Genomic DNA, 18,992 nt, shown 5'->3' with positions numbered 1-18,992 from the left:
CTTTAAGATTTGTGGACTTCTTTGAAGTCCACAAGTCTTAAAGTTGCCAAGGTCAGAGACCCCTGCTGTAGAGTACCTAATAAATTTAGAAATAATAAGTGAATTAAGAATTAAGTGAAATGATCTCAACCTGACAGCTAGCGAAAGACCTTTCTTTATTTGCTCTTCTACAAATCAAGAGAGGGGCAATATTTCCCACCAAACAAGTGCTAGTATTTATATAGGCCAACCTAGCTGTAGCTATTGTGGTATAACACAACTAGCATGTGTTTACCAAAACTCAGAAAAGTTGTCTACCTTATTTAATGTTGCATGCGCGCATGCACACACACACACATACACACCAGTCTTTAAACAGGATAGCTTGAATTATTTAATCCTCATGCATTCCACTTTGAATCTCCAGATCCTAGATCTGATCTTCTAGACCAGTGCTAGGCAATGTCTGACATGCTAAAGGTTACTGAACTAGAATTTCCAGCATGCTGGTGCTGCATTTCAGCAACACATTTAGAAAAGGAGGAAGAGAAGAGGTTATCTACCTGTAGCTTGAGTGAAAATGTCAATTAGTTGTTAAGTCACCATTAGCATTTACATATCATAGATATAAAAATATAGCTGTGCGTCCAATCCAGATCCACCTGTGTTAAAGCACAGAATTTCAAAGAAATTGTATTGAGAAAGAAGCTTTTAAATATACAGTACATTTGAGTATCTACTGTAATTTTTAAAATTACAGAATAGTATGGGGAAAATCTAATACATATCGATTTTACAGAAGACAATGTTGAAAAAGCACTACGCAATCTAAAACCATCTCTATCTATTGGACCAGACGGAATATGTGCCTACTTCTTAAAAAAGCTATCCACTGTCATAGCTGAATCTCTAAGCATAATCTTTGAAAAAAATTTCAGGACCAGCTCCTTGCCAAAACTATGGTCACAAGCTACGGTCATCCCCATCTTCAAAAAGGGAGACCCCAGCCTAGTTGAAAATTACAGACCAATCTTTATGCTGCATCACCTGTAAAGTCATGGAATCAATTATTAACCAATCCATTATCCTCCACTTAGAGACAAACAACCTACTCTCTAATAAACAATTTGGTTTAAAAGAAAACCTATCCTGTAATCTGCAACTCTTACACTGCAAACACATATGGACGACACAACTCGATCAGGGCAAAGCAATAGACACAATCTACATAGACTTTTGTAAAGCCTTTGATTCAGTGGTACACGACAAACTACTCCTAAAACTAAAATCTTATGGTACCTCTGGATACCTGTATAACTGGATAGAAGCATTCCTGTCAAACAGACAACAAATGGTCAAAATTGGGAGCATCCTATCAAATTCTGTACCTGTCAACAGTGGTGTGCCCCAAGGAAGTGTTTTAGGACCAACTCTCTTCATACTCTACATAAATGACCTCTGTGATCTTATTAAGAGCAACTGCGTTCTCTTCGCTGATGATGTAAAGCTATTCAACACCACAGACAATACTGCTACCCTTCAAAAAGACCTTCACTATGTATCAGAATGGTCAAACAAATGGCAACTTCAAATCTCAACAAATAAATACTCTGTCTTACATATTGGTGAAAAAAAATCAGAAAATAAAATACAGGCTGAATAGTCAAGACCTTGTTGATGATCCAAATTCTGTCAAGGATCTTGCAGTACTCATTTCTAATGATTTAAGTGCTAGAGCCCACTGTAACTACATAGACAAAAAGGCATTAAGAGTTGTTAACCTAATCCTATGTAGCTTTTTCTCTGGTAATATTACACTAATAACTAGAGCATACAAAACATTTGCTAGGCCAATACTCAAATACAGTTCATCAGTCTGGAACCCACATTACATATCTGATATTAACACAGTTGAGAAAGTCCAGAAATATTTCACAAGAAGAGTTCTCCACTCCTCTACTCGTTGCAGAATATCTTATGCCACCAGACTTGAAATTCTAGACCTAGAAAACCTAGAACTACGCCGCCTTCAGTCCGATCTAAGTATAGTATATAAAATCATACATTGCAATGTCCTACCTGTCAATGAATACTTCAGCTTCAACCATAACAATACAAGAGCACACAATAGATACAAACTAAAGGTAAACCGCACCAAACTTGATTGCAGGAAATATGACTTCAGCAACAGAGTGGTCAATGTCTGGAATACTCTATCTGACTCTGTGGTCCCCAAAGCCCAAAAACTTTAACCTTAGACTGTCTACTATTGACCTCACCCCTTTCCTAAGAGGTCTGTAGGGGGCGTGCATAAGCGCACCAACGTGCCTACCATCCCTGTCCTATTGTTTCTTTTCTTTTTTTTCCCTTATATGTGTCCATGTATTCATAACTATGTTTTTACTTATACCTATTATCTTGTAAGCAATTGACAAACCAAATAAAATAAAAAATAGAAATAAAAGAATGGATTGCGTATTTGGGAGTTGCTGTCTCTACAAACAGCTTCTCATTCTATCCAACCCGCCAAAAAGCAGTCAGTTATTACTATCTAGCTGAATTGACTAAAACACTTCTTGGACAATTAAGCTGTACATCTTAAAGTCTCTGTTTTTTTCAGGCTTCCTTTCCCCCAGCTACCTTGATGGGATCACTCACTCCAAATCCTTGCAGCAGGATTTCACAGAAATAATCTGTCTCATCACCCTTTGACTGCAGTTTACTGCAGCTATTTCCTCAGCAGACCACCCACAGGTTTTAACTTCCTCCCACACTAGGTCCATGCTGTACGTATATTTTCTTGCACATTTTCTCTTTTTTAATGCACAAAGTACATCATGCATGAGATTCCTGAGCTTCTGTCCATGACCTCAATAAGTTTTTAAGAAGAGATTGGACAACCATTTGTCTGAAATGGTATAGGGTTTCCTGCCTAAGCAAGAGGTTGGACTAGAAGACTTCCAAGGTCCCTTCCAACTCTGTTATTCTAGAATGCAACCTCATTTCACAGGACTCAAAATGAGAAGGAACTGATTTGCCGAGCAGTCTCTTAAAAGACAAATCTTTCCAAATGAAGCCAAGATTAAACAAATGATAACACAATAGGATTTAGAGCTGCTGTAATATTCTGTATAATCATTAAGTCAACAAAAAATAGCTGCTATATAGAGTCAGCAGACAATTATCAAGACAGCAGGGCAACAACAGCAAAAAGAATTTCTAGGAAATATTCAGGTAGGGCTATCTGTGAAATTGATGAAAATAAGTTTGTTAGCTAGTTGCTTAACATTTAGAACAAGGGTCTTCAAACTTGGCAAGTTTAAGACTTGTGAACTTCAACTCCCAAGATTCCTGAGTTAATATGACTGGAAGAGGAATTCTGGGAGTTGAAGTCCACAAGTCTTAAAGCTGTCAAGTTGGAAGACCCCTGATTTAGAATGAAGATGAAAATTCAGTTCAAGCAAAAATAAATAATATCCCCATATAGATTTCTCTTTTTTCTTGTATTATTTTTTTCTTGTATTATTTGTGGGTACTTTACAAACTTCTATGGATTTATATATCTTGCAGGTTAGAAGATCTTCAAATTCTAACACAGTATGTATCCGTACGATATTTTTATATAATATATCAGGGACTTACTATTTTTGAAGGTGGAAGATCTGGCAAACTTTTCTGTGGAGGATACAAATACTGCTCCATTTCTCCATTAGTCAAGGAATCTTGGTAACCTAATATCATAATGCAAAGAGAAATCACAATAAATAAATGGTAATTACAAAAAATTATACTCCGCTATAATCTCAGATATTCCACTTTTGTTTTGAAAGAAAAATATGATTAATTAGCCTACTTAGTCTAGACCACCAAAATGGCAATTGATTTCACTCCCAAAATGTGGTGAAAAAATAATATAGCTCAAGACATACACTTTTGGTGGTTGCAGAATTACTGGTGTAGTAATTCTTCAGTTAACATTAAAACTACAAAGTCAATGATGCCTTATAATCAGTCTACTTAAGACCCAGTTGATGCCTAAATCAAAATTTGTAAGTATTCATCTTTTCCTTACTATTGCTAAGGATGGTTTAAATTACCAGGTTATTCAGTCTTTTCAGTCCAAAGAAGAAAAACCCGACTGAGAAAAAGTTAATTGTGGTAAGAGAGTAAATTCTACCAACCTGATTTTCAGCCAATTTGCAAATGTAATGTAGTACAAAACAAACTATTTCATTCTTTGGGATTTGACAATGTATGGAAAGAAATGAATATAACACCTGTTTAAAATCCCTGAAAAGTGTATTACATTATGATTATACAGTAACCAGATTAAAACATCAGATGTAAGTAGTATAACACAATCACAATGATCTTCCATCCAAAACATAGAGAATACCACCAAATTGCTTATTCCTGGAACAGAGAAAGCAAATTATATTTTCCCTACCGATAACCTTTCTGGTGCAGCCTTTCTACCTGCAACAATTCTTAGTCTATTATAATTTATCTCCTATAAGTCCCCTAAAGTTTTCCTATCAATATGCTCAAGGCTATCTAAAAACCATGAGGGACATTATCCAAAATATGAGGAGGATAATATATTGCAAAAGACTGACAGAATCAGATCTGTCATTTTCTGGTATGGTGACATAAGAGAGAGGAACATGATTTCGATACTTGGAAAGTATCTTTATGTACAAAAAGGTTATATTTGAAATCACTTCAGGCATCCCTATAAATATACTAAGCAAAACTTTCACTGAAAACAAGAGTATTCTAAAGTTGGATGCTCTGATAGCTACCCAAATGGTAAGCAGTGGTTACCAAGACACTGGAAAGAATCTGGCATGAACTTTGTTACATTCTTGTACAATTTAAAAATAAAGTTAGAACCACAGTTCTTTTGGGACTGAGCCTGAGGAGCCACAATAACAGCTCTGCATCTGAAACTTTTAATAGTTTTCTGGCATAAGAAGGGAAGCAGCAAAACAAACTGTGCATAGTATAGTAATGTTATTAGCCAAACAAATCATACATCTGCTGTTCTTCCCACGTCTTCTCAGATTTTCTGTTTCTATACAACTTAGAGACAAATACCAGGGGATACATTTTTCCATCTATAAATCCCAAAATAGAATCAGTTATAGGCTCAACCCAAGCAAGGCAGCTGCAGAAACCAAAACAGATTAAGTAGTAAGAGCTTATCAAACCAACTCTTTGTTAGAGATGGATATATGTACTAATTTAAAGAATCATCCTACATAGGGAGCTTTTAGTACTCGTGCTATTTAATATCTATGTACGGTATGGAGCTTTTTAATATTCACAAAAAGAGAATCTGTGTATACAAAAAGCTTCTGAAGGCAAAATATCCCTCCACCTAGAGGTCACAAGCAGTTATTATCTATCCTAATGCCACAGAATAGAGCATACTACAGATGTAGCATTTCCCTGTGCTTTGGTATGTACAATTGAAAAGTGCTATTCAGAGATGCTGGGTAGAAGAGCATAATAGGTTTTCAACAATTCATATTATCCATTAGCCCAGTGTATTAAGCCAAATAAGATAGAAAATATATCAAGGAGCACAAATCTGATGACTTCAACACAGTATATCTCCACCATCTCCCAACATGAGAGGTAATACTTGTATTTCTAGAATAGTTTATTTTTAAGCTTGGTGCCCTATAGATACATTTGAATGATAGTAGCATTTGATACCTACCTTTGTTGGCTTTCTCTGGTTCCCCATGTAGTTTACTTATGGTCACTCTGTTCATATAAATGTATTCTTCATCACCACCTGCAGTGTAAAAATACTATAAAGTACTGCTTTGCATTTTGTATGTACATGTACATCAGTATCCCCAATGATGTGTGGGACCATCATACCCATTGTCATTATCCAGCATGGTTTTTGCACTTGCAGTTGTGATAAGCTAATTTATGTGCTTTACTCTATGGCAGATATTTTAAACAAGTTATAGAAAAAATTTGCTCTTCCCTTCCCTTAGATGCTGTGTTCTCTTCAGAAGCACTTTACTGGGCTTTGTTCCTGAAGAATTTATCTTGAGCAAACAGAGAAACGAGAACCTTGTAAAGGGCAAATGATAAGTTGATTAATTCCTTGCAAATTAATCTTATTAGCAAACTTTGGTGAATAAAAATAATTTATGATGTTTGCAATAAAAGGAAGGAAATAAATTTTATGGACTTTGCTGTCATCTTGAATGTCTTTAATTTATAAAACAAATTAGGAGAAACACAACTGAACAAAAATTTCATTATCCATTTTAAATCCCCCACCATCTGTAAATAGTGTAGTATTTGTAGACAAATTTTGATAACAAGGTTTGCACCTAATTAAACAGATTCCAGACACATATAGACCAATACATTTTTTTCATGATGATAAAGGATACTTGTTTCCCTTTTACATCTCATTTGGGAATAGGATTCAAACAAAAATGAGAAATAGATAGATTGGGGTATCAGCAAGAAAGGTAAAGCTTCCAAAGTCAATAATTGTTCACGTGATTTTGCTTACCACTTGACTTGGTGCACAGTCGAAGGAGGTCAGCCAGAAAGCTTTTTTTGACTATGGCTGTGCTGCTGAGGTTCTCTTTATCTAGTATCTTCAGAAAATCTTCCAGTTCTGTCAGCAGTTGTTCCAGAGCTAAAAGAGATATGAAATAAATTAGCTTATTTATTGTGTCCAATGCTAAATGCTTTTATGTAATCCAAGGTTTTTAAAAACAATTCTTTATTATTATTATTTTATTAGTATGCAACTTATATTATTAAATATAAAATTTCCATATCCACAATGGCAGCGTAATGTCTGGCTACAATCTCTTTTAAATACAGATAATAAACCTTATACACACAATAGTCATAACCATTATTCTCCGTCTATTCACCATGATCTCACTTATTCTTGCTAAACATTTTCTGTTATTTAATTAAACACTCAGTTTTATATATAATTAGTTAATAATATCAAACCTTATAAATGCCATGTTTGTAACCATTATCCTCCAAGTCTATTAATCATAATGTTTACTTATCCTTATTCTTTGTCTTTGTATAGTGAGGATTACAATCCCTCATTTTATATGTCTGTCTATCAAGTCTTTTTTCTTAGTTTTGGATTAGCCTTAAAGTATTCTTACCAGCATTGGAAAAAGCAAATATGAAAGAGGTAGGAGATGCAACTCTGTTGCTCCTCCTCCTGGTAATGGAAAAAATATAAAAAATATATAAATTACAGGTTACAAGTTCTTGAGGTACAACCAGAATGGAGTCTGCCAATCATGGTTATAACTAATAATGATTGTAAAATGGGTTTGATCATGCGACCAAATTAATTTTATGACCTTTTTGGGACAGCCATTAAATGAAGGCCACTAAGTGAAGGTTGCTAAGCAAACCAATGGTATGCTATGGGTATGGTTTTGCCGAAAACCAGAAGTAAATACCAGTTTATGGTAAAATTATAGTAAAACGTGGCATTCTGAAAATGGTCATAAATATGGTTGCATTGCTATGCATTCAACATGTGATCGTGGGGAGAATCCTTGACTATCAGAACTTCAAATCTGAATCGTAAGCATCCCCAGGTAGGTCAATTGAAACTTCAAATGGTTCTAAGCCACCAATTGTAAGTTGAGGACTACCTGTATATTTCTTGGTCCCAATCAACTTTGAAGCAAATAGTACACATAAATCTTTTTACTTGGGACAGCTTACGCTGGGCTCAGAAAAGACTAGAAAAAAGTTTTCCTTCTGCTCAATTCAAGGAAGAGTGTTTTTCATATGGTGCATCCAGTCTCAAAACCTTATTGGCAGCTGACCAGAAACTGCCTCTTTCCACTAGTATGGGACAGTTTATGCTAGGACCATCACTTTGTGGCCAGCCTGGTATAGTGTGATCCACCATTCATAAGGATGTCTCCTTCATCTGAACAAAGTTTTCTCTTCTAATGGATGTGTTGCATTATACTCAGTGGGCTTTGCTTCTGTGGTAAGCTAGATTGCCTAAAGCTGTGAGCACAGTACAGCTCACTGAGAACAATAGGGCAGCATGTAAAATAACGCTGGTATAGAAATTGAATTGCACAATTTATAGGCAATCTTCTCTTGGGAGCTGAAATTTAGCATCTTTGGAAGGCACCAGAATGGGAATTCTCATAATATAAGGTTTGAAGATGTAGGCATAGATGAAGGAAAAACAAATCAGGACAAATAGAATGATAAATATATATGTGTGCAGAATAAAGCAAATAAATATAACAATAAATAAAACAAACAAAGCAAATAAAGATAAACCCATGCCCCCCAAAATGAGGATTTAGCAAAATGTCTATCCTTTCACCCTAATCAGCCTGGGTCCCAGTCTGAAACTACAAAATTTCATTATCTGCAATCAACACTGGCTATGCCAACTGTTGATGATACAAATTTCTGGAGGACTCCAAGTTACAGAGTTTGTCTATTCTTGCCAGTCAAACACTATTATGTATTGAAGTATTAATACCACTTTGTAATGCCTTGGTAACACCACACTTAGAATATTACATCCAGTTTTGATTGCCATGACATAAAAAAGCTGCTGACACTCTAAAAAGAGTGCAGGGAAGAGCAACAAAGGTGATTAGGGGACTGGAGGCTAAAACGTATAAAGAATGGTTGCTGGAATTGATATGGAATTGATCCACTTTAATGAAAAGGACTAGGGATGACACGATAGCAATGTTCCAATATCTAAGGGGCTGCCACAGAGAAGACGGGCTCAATCTATTCTCCAAAGGACCCAAAAGCAGGATGAGAAACAATGGATGGAAACTAATCAAGGAGAGAAGCAACCTAGGACTAAGGAGAAATTTCCTCCCAGTTATTACAATTAATCAGCAAAGCAGATTGCCTCCAGAAGTTGTGAATGCTCCAACACTGGAGGTTTTTAAGAAGAGATTGGACAACCATTTGTCTGAAGTGGTATAGGATTCCTGCTTGAGTAGCGGTTGGACTAGAAGACCTTCCAACTCTGTTATTCTGTAATTTCCTGCCTAATGTTATTTTTTTTCTAAAATAGCCTTGTAAGTATACGAAAGGCAACGATTTATGTAAAGTTATAAGCAAGTTTCATGATGGAGCAAGCAAATGATTCTATGTTTCCCTAGTAATAATCCTTTTTATTTAACATAAAAAGTAGACTGAATGATTAAACACTATGACACTAAGAATATAAATTATTAACTAAAATAAATAGAACTTTGAAAAGCAGTAAAAGAGACAATTCTATTTCCCCAAATCTAACTATCCACACCATTGAATGCATATATTTTTCCACATACTCCTTTTCCTCCACCTATATCTTCTTTAAAACAACTGTACAGAGAGTACTCCAAGTTGCTATATTCTAGATTCATTGGACAAAACAATACAAAACAATGCAAAACAAGCATGACCTAAAACCTTCCAAGCTGGCACAATTTCTTTTCTGAAGAGAATGTCTTGGCAAGAGGCAGTTTCCTTCTAGCTGGGCTTTATGATCATTTCAGTGAAACAAGCATTCAGGTGGCAGAATAGCAAATGTGGTTGATTTACAATGGATTTCCCAGACTATTCTCCAAAGTACATTTCAAGGTTCACAAGGGTCAGCTGCTCTAGGGAAAGAGAAAGTAAACTGCAACAACAGAGTAGAACAATGCTGTTCTCCCTAACAGCAAAAAGAAACAGATGTGCTGACAGTGGCAGATAAAAACAGCTGGATCACTTTGAATGGAAACTGATTTTCCCCAAAGAATTGCACATTTTTTATCTCTCTCTCTCTCTCTCTCTCTCTCTCTCTCTCTTTATCTATTGATTTGTCAATCACTTACAAGATATTTGACAAGGGAACCCTTAGGTGCTACTCACTTGCCTGAGACTTCAAAGAAAAATAGACTACAGCAATGAGTAATTATAACGGAAGACAAGAAATACCTGTTTTTGCTGAACTATTCTGGTTATTACTCTAAATTCAGCATAAATAATATAAGAAGGAATGTTGATCACTGTCGCATTTTGAGGGAAAGGCTCTGGAAAAGGCTAAACTGATCCAGGAAAAAAAAACTCATTTGATTTCTCAATTCTTTCTGGCAGCAGCTGGTAGGCAACCAGGGCTTGCAGAGCTTCACTCACCCAAGAAGATCAGATCAGGCAGGGCCATGGCGGAAGACGGGCAGCAATGGCTGGCTGGCGGCCAGCCGAAGACAGGCTGCAGGCAGCGATGGCACATGGGTGAGATAAGGAGTGACTGGGCATGGAGGGGCGGGCAGGGAGGGGAGGGGAGGGGCCAGCCAGTGGCATGATTTGCCAGTTCTCTGAACTGCGTAGAATCGTAACAAACGGTTTGTCCAAACTGGTCCGAACCGGTAGAATCCACCCAATTCCTGCTCAACAAATGACATGCATTGTATAATATACCTTTTAATAAACAACATCCTTAATTTTACTAGACCAGGAGTGTGGATTTCTTCGAGAGCTGGATCAACATTGTAGTTCTCTGCGGACTGGTCGGGTAGCAGTGGGACGGACACCTCCTGCAGCACCCTCCTGCCCAAAACACATATGGCTGCCCTGCATCCCTTTTTCAGCCTTGATGGCTTCCTGCAGCACCCTGACAACCAAAACAGAGTGCGGGGGGGGGGGGGCCCACATGGCCCATTTTTGCTAACAGAGGATCACGAGACAGTCCTTTGCTATTTCCAGGTCGACCCTGCAAGCCAGATTTAAGCATCCCATGGCTCGGATCTAGATTGCAAGCCCTTAATTTGACAACCCTGTACTAGACAAATAAATAAAATATTCTATGCTACAGATGATATTTCCTCCCTGCCTCCATGCTCTCTCACACACACTTTGGATAAATACATCAAAATGTATGCAATTGACACATAGATAGTCCTCTTATAGCAACCACAATTGCGCCTGATAACTTGGCCTTAAGTGAAGTGGCCGCTAAGTAAAACTGCAATTGTGCTTATGATCTTATTTTAGATTTCCTTTGCTTTACAGAGCTGCAAAGGTCATAAGTGTGAGAACTTGTCATAAAGCTACATTTTCATTGCCTTTGTAACTGCAAACGGTCACTAAACAAGGTTGTTACTCCTCTGCAACATTGAAATTACCAATGAAGTGTAACCAGTTATGGTGGCCAATTGACCCAACTAGTCTTTGAATTTGCCATGTTTATAAGAGTAGGCCAATTCTAAAGCTCCTCAAAACACATGGCTGGCTTCTAAGCTACATTTCTGACTTTAGAAATTACAAAAAGCAAAATTCCAACAAACAAACTAAAACCCAGTTGAAAGAAATTGGAAGAAAATATCAATTGTTCATAGAACATTTGCACAAAATCATATCAAAGTATTTTTCCCTCCCCGAATAGTTTCCTCCCAGCAGCATTTTAACTTAGTCAGAAAGTTTTAGAAAATATTGTGGGGCTGGTATTTGAGAAAATGTTAATTACAACAATCTTACCAAAAAAAAAACCCCACATATTTCTCAATGTGCTATTTGTTAGTAACAAATAAAATACAAATGTGGAGTCATTGTACAAACATAATCACTGCAATGCCAGTAAACCAGAATTATATTTAGGTTATATTTTAATGCGCAAATTTAGAAAACTATTTGAAAAGACTATCCATATATTTCTATAAGCTACAAGTCAGAGCAATCCAGAGACTGGCCCCTTGTTATTTGTAGGCTGAAAGCTCAACTGTGAAACCAGATCAGCACAATATGGGTCATTCTGGAAATCTGGACAACATTTTATTGAATGAACTATCATTGGTGAACCAGGAACTCTGAACTTTAAGGAAGAGGCACACACAAGGCTTTCCAGTTTGCAGAACAAATAACAGACTAGCTTCTCTCCTCTTCACTGGAAGAAGGCAGTGGGAGTGGGCAAAGACAAGCCGAGAAGGTTCTTGAAAGACATTCAGAAGCCTTAATCAAGAAAGCGATGTTTCTTTCCTTCCCTACAATTACATGCATCTTGGTTCTTTATTACAGTTTTCAGAACTAAGATCCTGTCATAAACAAAGGTGCTTTCAGCCTTGCCACGATGAACCTTGGTTTAAAACAATGTTCTGAATTTTATCATTGCACAGGAAGCTTCAGCCTTCAGCCTGAGGATTTGGAATTCACAATGGTAACCACGCTTCCTCCTTTTCTTAATAAGGCTGCATATGCCTTATTGCTTTAGAACAAGAGTGGGGAACGATGGCCCCTTTATGACTTGTGGACTTCAACTCCCAGAATTTCTGAACCAACATGTCTGGCTCAGGAATTCTGGGAGTTGAAGTCCACAACTCATAAACGGACATTGTTCCCCACCCCTGCCTTAGAAGCTTTTATGACAAAAGGGCCTCCCAATCTTCAAAAATGCAAGATACTGGTTACCTCACAAAGACCTTCTGCCTGCATGGTTGCGGATTTCATCATTTTCACTATACTCTGACTACAGAGAAAGTGAATGCTTCAGGTACAAAATATTCTACTTCAAATTTTAATAAACTGTGATTCTAGGAGCACTAATTTTCCTAATTCCCTATTATCTTTGGCATGCTCTTCAGATAAGGAGTTATTCATACCGTTTCCTGAGATGGCATGGGTTAAGTCTGAGATTTTTTTTGCCTACCTAACACAGGAATATGATCATTCAATTAGTTATATATCGAAGGAACCTTTCAACTTTTCAGTTGAAAGCCTTTCAACTTTTCAGTTTTCAAATGAACTAAGACAATTCTTTTTCCTTTAACAGTGGTTTCTGTCTATAATTCTAATTTAGAGATTCTTTCATAATCTGGCAAAGTAACTGGATAACAAGCCAGGAAAGGGAGAAATACAGACAGGCCTTGCATGTGTAGGAGTATGAGGAGTGAAAAAAGTAGGAAGAGCCAGAATCTATAAAATGTGTAAAATGAGCTACATCACAAAAACGTTTGGAATTTTAGTAATCACAATCACTCCTCTTCTACTATACAGGATAAATAATTATGACTTGAAACACTGAGTCGAACAACAAACCATTCAATATTGTAACTGAACAGCACTTTGCATTGTTCAAATGTTATTGCAGAATGATACAGTGTTTCCCCGACAATAAGAACCGTCTTATATTTTTTGCCACCAAAAAAAGGCACCAGGTCTTATTTTCGGGGGATGTCATCCACTGACTAACCTCACTTGCACGCGTCGCCCCCGGCCTCCTTTTCACTATCAGAGTCTTTCAGGAACTTCTTCTTCTACAGCCGGCAAGGCTTTTCTAAAGGCCTCCGCAGCCGATAACAGAGTTCCAGATCAATCTGGGACTCTGTTATCAGCTACAGAGGCCTTTAGGAAAGCCTTGCTGGCTGCAGAAGAAATGGGCCAGCAAGGCAGGTATTGGGGTGTGTGAGGCCTGGCTACAACTGTCCAAAGGTAAGTAGTAGGGCAGCTCCCCCCCCATCCCCACCCTAGCTTAATTTTTATCTATGTACTCTGGAGTGGGCAGGATCGTAATGAGGGTTTATTTTGGGGCTTATATTCAACCCACATGTAAAAATCAAGCTAGGACCTACTTTCAGGGTAGGTCATATTTTTGGGGAAATGGGGTAGAAGAGTAATATTTATGGCATTGGCCAGCACATGCTACGTTTTTCATTTCTCTGGATAGAAGTTTTAAGAATGAAAGTTCAGTCCTTAAGGTTATCTTTTCTATAGCTCAATGGCAAAGCATGTGATTTATGGGCAGAAAAATCCAGTTGATTACCCAGCGTCACCACTTCAAAGAATCTCCAGTAATTAAAACCTTAGCTTTCCTATACACAGTAGTTATATCTGCACAACAGAGGTAAAGGTTGACTCATCATGCCAGTGTGAGTAGCTAAACATGAGGTGCACATTCCATCAATGGTTTATTTAGCTTAACATTCAAATCAGACTCTTGATGTTTCTGCTAAACAAGACAGAAACTGGGAACAAAAACAAATCATGGCTTTCCACTCCAACTTGATAGGAAAGAGAAAACTGGGATTTTGATGGGGTTTTTTCAGAATCCACATGATAGTAGTAAACAATGAAAGGCATTTCCATGGCATTCCTACTGGACAAATGGACCAACATAGCAGTTGTTAATTCTTAGTCTGAAATCTTCACAATTCCAAGATACTAATACACAAGAATCAATGTAAGTGTTATTTACAGACTGCCTTTTTGTTGAAGATCAACACTTAGTTTGCTTATAATAGCTCTTGTATATAAATTTGGCACTTCAAGAATAAATGTGTGCTTTGAAGCACACACAAACAACTCTTTATTCACGTAAAGTCCATTCAGAGGTGGGGATGAATCATGGAAAAAAATCAAGAAACAAAGAAGCAGCTAAGCTTCGGTAAGATTTCCATGCAAACCTGGAGAAATATCGAGCTACTAACATAAATTTAATTCCTAAAGCAGCTACAGGCTACTTTTATAAGTAAGAAAGGTGCTTACAGAAGGCCTGAAACATTTCTTTTGAATTATTTTTGAAAAGTAAACCTGTTGTTTACCATCTTTAGACTGGTTTTCCTAGCAGAAACCCCATAGATAATTCATCCTCTCTCTCTCAATTCTTCTTTGGCCAATAAGGAAACATCCCCTTCTTAGTAAATTGCAATGATGATGCCAAAATGATAACGTGAATAGTAATGTCATTGTGTAAATGCCTGACCTTTGCATCTGTGTGCAATATCTGAGGTAAGTTCAACATTTGCTTTGTGATATCATGATGCACTCTTCTCGTCTCTTTTTTCTTGACTTCCTATCCACCCCTGCTCATTCTCCTATTCCCTGTTTATGACCACATGTCATTATAGTAAATATATAGGCATCAAGGTATGATGGAGGATATAAAATATCCCATTCATGCTGATGTGATCTAAGAGTTAAATCTTCAGTAATTTCCTTGAGTTTATTAAGCATTGCTTGTCACATTAGTCTTAACCACAGGTGGAACATTATTCATATAGCAATTTGTCTTGGGTGGAAGGTGCAGGAAAATAATATTTAAAGGGGAAAGTTCAAGATTTTTCAGAGATTTGCATTTACCAAAATGCTAGTTCCCTTATTAAAAAAGAAATAACACCAAAGGTGGGCCCATAATTACTCAGAAATCTCAGATTTAAAAAAGCAATTTATCAGATAAAAAAGATTTTGTTATTTGGTCTAGACCAGACTGTCTTTTAACAGGAGCCTATTATCTATAGAAAGAATTATAAATTGGATTAAACTTCTGCAAACTCATAAAATAAAACACTCTGAAAACATCTCTAATCCTACCCAGGTTTGAAGAGCTAGTTTGGCATTTTCATTTAACGTTTCAGCATAAAATCAGTACAAAACCTGCTGATGAAGGAATTTGTGGTCTTCCTGTATCTTTTGTCTTCTTAGAACATGTGATGTTAATGTTTTGCTCTTTAATCTCTTTCTGCACCAACAAGATATAATTGAAAGTCAACTGTAATTTAGTGATTTTTCTCTTTTCTCAGCATTACCACTTGATTGTTACTTATGTCATCTGGTGTAATTTAAGATGTTTTGACAGACAACTTTTTTATATGCGTCTTAGGTTCTAAATTCGTAATTGTTTTGGATGGCATAATTTTCTGCTTAACAACTGAACTTCATCGAAGGTCATTGGTACGGAAATCTGAAATTCACCTCCTCAGACATATCTATATATTACTAAAACTCTTGTGTCTGTAACATTTAATTGGATTTAACTGCATCATAGGGGGGAAAAATTCAACCACATTACCTCAAATTGGCCAACTTATAAAATACTGGGACCCATTACTCCTGAGGATGCAATTTGGGGAAAGTTGTGGTAGCTTCAGTGCAGCCATGCTGTTGCTACTTCAGTGCCGCAGCTGTGCTGCTCTTGTCATGTGATCCTTATTTTCAATTTTCCCTGACGACTTTCAGGCCATTTGTGCAATCCTTCATTCCCTTCCAGCAGCAGCCACATATCCGCCTGCTGAGGAGGGGGGAAGAAAGAAAAAAAGGAAGGGAGGCAGGTAGGGTGGGAGGAAGGAAGGAAGGAAGGAGAGGGGAAGGGAAAGGAAGGAAGGAAAATTTCCAATGCTCGCTGCCAATTTCCCACAAAGAAATTGAATGGGGAAGCCAACAAAAAGGTGGAGATTGCTTCTGCTTCCATTGATTTTTTTTTGCCTACCCACGGTCATTCTTTCTCTTTGTTTAATAAGAAGTATCTCTGAAATGATGACCTAGCAGGTCATGGGTTGGTAATTCTTACTTTAAACAAGTGAAACCACTATTTTACAGTGATTTAATATCTTACAGAGACAACTTGGAGTATAACTATTAAAGAAAGGAGAATTTAAATGGTTTATACATTATCAGAAAAAAAATTCATTATTAAAAATGGCATAACTGAAAATGGAAAATAGATGCAGAAGTCCATACTTTTATGAAATGGTCATTTAAACTTAGGAGCAGAATGCATAAGGTTAGTCCCACTCATTCCTTCACATCACAATGCTGCTGAAAAACTTATCTAAATCTTTAGAATTGAATATGGTTTTTAACAAAGGAGTAGCATTAACAAATGCATCCATATTTTTTCCTCTTGATTTAAAAGTATAAACAGAATAAAATAGAATAGATGCAGATATAGTGACTCTAACGTGCAGTATTGAATTATATTGACCTATATGGGTTCTTTGTCTTTATTCTCCTATGCTAAAATTCCACTTCATACCATCTTTCAAATGTCCAAAATATGTTTCTTCATTCCTGAAGAAGAGTCATTTTATGTTGATATTAAGGAGCATTTTTCCTTATTATTTAAATTTCTTCACAGTTCCACAAATCCCTGCCTATTGTTGCTGTCCTCCTCAAAGTCCATTCACTCAGCTGATCTTTGACTCATGTACCTCTAACCCTGTTCAGAGTTCATTTATAAATTTCTGGCTATGGCATACAAGTTTGAAATCCATGTGTTCACAGTCTAATTGTACTTCCTTTACCCAGCTTCATTCTAAAAGGTTGGTATTTATATTTTCTGCAAGTAAATGTCCATTCAATTGCTCAACTCAATGTATTGTTTTTAAAATAAACAAATACGATGGACTAAGGAATAGGGAGAAAACTGTGAGCATCTTTTTAATATGTTTCTGTGCAGGATGGAAAATGGATACACACATTCATAAATTTAGTGAATGCCAGGATTTGGATATACTCGTGCAGGGAGGATAATAATTCATCAATTTAATAGACAAGCAGCAAATATCTCCTAACTTTTTAGACCACTGAGGCATATTTTAAATTTGGAGAGACTTTTATGAGCATTCTCATAAAATTTATGCTATGACAGAACTTCCTTTGCAAAAATGGTTTGACAGTAAATATTTTCCACCCTGAATTTGAAAAGATTTGACTAAACATAGGACACCCTAATGTTATTCCAATTGTGCAGTGTACTGCAGTAGTAAACCTCAGACAATATGTTTGTTAGAAACATTCACTGAAATGTGCCTGTAAAATTTTAGCAGTTTAACAGTTTGACTGTGATCAATTTCTATATATTTTACAAAAAAAAAACAATTAAACATATGAACTTGTGAATGTCTTATTAGCCAAACATTATTTCCATCTAAATGGGTATAAAACACTCTGCTACTGAAAGAAACCTAAAATTGATAACTCCAAGGAGTTATATATATATTTTAAGTCTAAACTGCAGGGCAGGGAACACAAATAACTTGAGATCAATTCTGCTTAGTTTCTTAATAATAAACCAATCTAACTCCTTTTGCCCTCTTAGTTAATTCAAACTAGGATGTGATTATTATTTTACAAAACAGGAAACACCCTTAAATAATCATTATTTATTAGTGAACTCAATTTTTTTCATCTGTCTTCAAAGCACTTGAAACTCAATAAAATTAAAACCTGGAAGCAGGATTATATCACTATTCTATTAGACTAGGTTTTCAGCAGCTTGTGTTTATTTTAATAGTTTCCTTAGGATCATGAGAGAAAAAAAAGAAAATAGACCAAGAATTTAAATTTTTTACAGTCTTGTGTTCTTGGCTGGTCTAATTGGTCTCAGTGCACAAGAAATGTTTATAAAAACAAATGTTTATAAAAAAAAACAAATTGCTTTAAATTTTTTATATAAACCGTTAATGACTTTCATGACTATAGTACATGGAAAGTTTAACCTTTATACTGTTGGAAGAAATGTATATCTGGGTTCAGTTCCAAGTGGGAAGAAAGATACTGGGAACATGGAGACTGCTTGGAAGGATGGTTTAATGGTAGATAGCGGGACCACATGGGGTTTGAAGTCCTGAGCCAGTGGTGGGATTCAAAAATTTTACTATCGTTTCGGTAGGCTTGGCTTGGTGGGCGTGGCAGGGGAAGGATACTGTAAAATCTCCAGTCAGAGGTGGTATTTGCCGGTTCTCTGAACTACTCAAAATTTCTGCTACCGGTTCTCCAGAACTGGTCAGAACCTTCTGAATACCACCTCTGTTCTGGGCCAAAAATGAGCACATGGATGATAAAGGGAGAGAGATTTATATCCTCTGTTGAGCTTCCTGTTCCTGTAGCAAGAAATGTATTCTGACTGGTTGTCAGGCTCCCATGGGGCCATGCAGAGGTAACTTTGTAGGTTGTCTTGAGTCCCAGGCTTGGTTGAATCTTGCTGGGTGATGTAATGGCTTTGGGCAATTCCTATTATGACTTATAATCTTAACACCCTGGAGTTAAACATCTTTTGTCTTGTAGATAGGATGGCTCAGTCTTTCTGGGGCTATAAACAAAGGTGGGGGCCACTTTCCAAGAGCATGTTTCTCTTTTTCTTATCCAGGGAGGGATAACAGATAACAGATAATCAGAATTGGAAGGGACCTTGTAGGTCATCTAGTCCAACCCCCCGCCCAAGCGGGAGACCCTACACCATTTCTGACAAATGGCAG

General features: G+C 36.8%; 1 protein-coding gene across 1 annotated transcript in view; it reads right to left on the bottom strand.

The window, feature by feature from the left end:
• The window catches only part of AFAP1L2 (actin filament associated protein 1 like 2), a 92,039-nt gene that overhangs the window by 33,866 nt on the left and 39,181 nt on the right, over positions 1 to 18,992 (bottom strand). The window contains exons 2-4 of the mRNA XM_087964518.1: positions 6,527 to 6,655; positions 5,705 to 5,782; positions 3,622 to 3,710 (exon numbers count right to left, since the gene is read on the bottom strand). Coding sequence (XP_087820644.1) covers positions 3,622 to 3,710; positions 5,705 to 5,782; positions 6,527 to 6,655 — 296 coding nt within the window. The remainder of the gene's footprint in view (positions 1 to 3,621; positions 3,711 to 5,704; positions 5,783 to 6,526; positions 6,656 to 18,992) is intronic.

This window comes from Notechis scutatus, chromosome 4 (genome assembly GCF_049901735.1).
Source record: "Notechis scutatus isolate UNSWTSFEM ecotype Mainland chromosome 4, rNotScu1.2, whole genome shotgun sequence".
Taxonomy (NCBI): domain Eukaryota; kingdom Metazoa; phylum Chordata; class Lepidosauria; order Squamata; family Elapidae; genus Notechis; species Notechis scutatus.
Note: the sequence above shows the minus strand (reverse complement) of the source record. Positions and strands in the feature narration are given on the sequence as shown.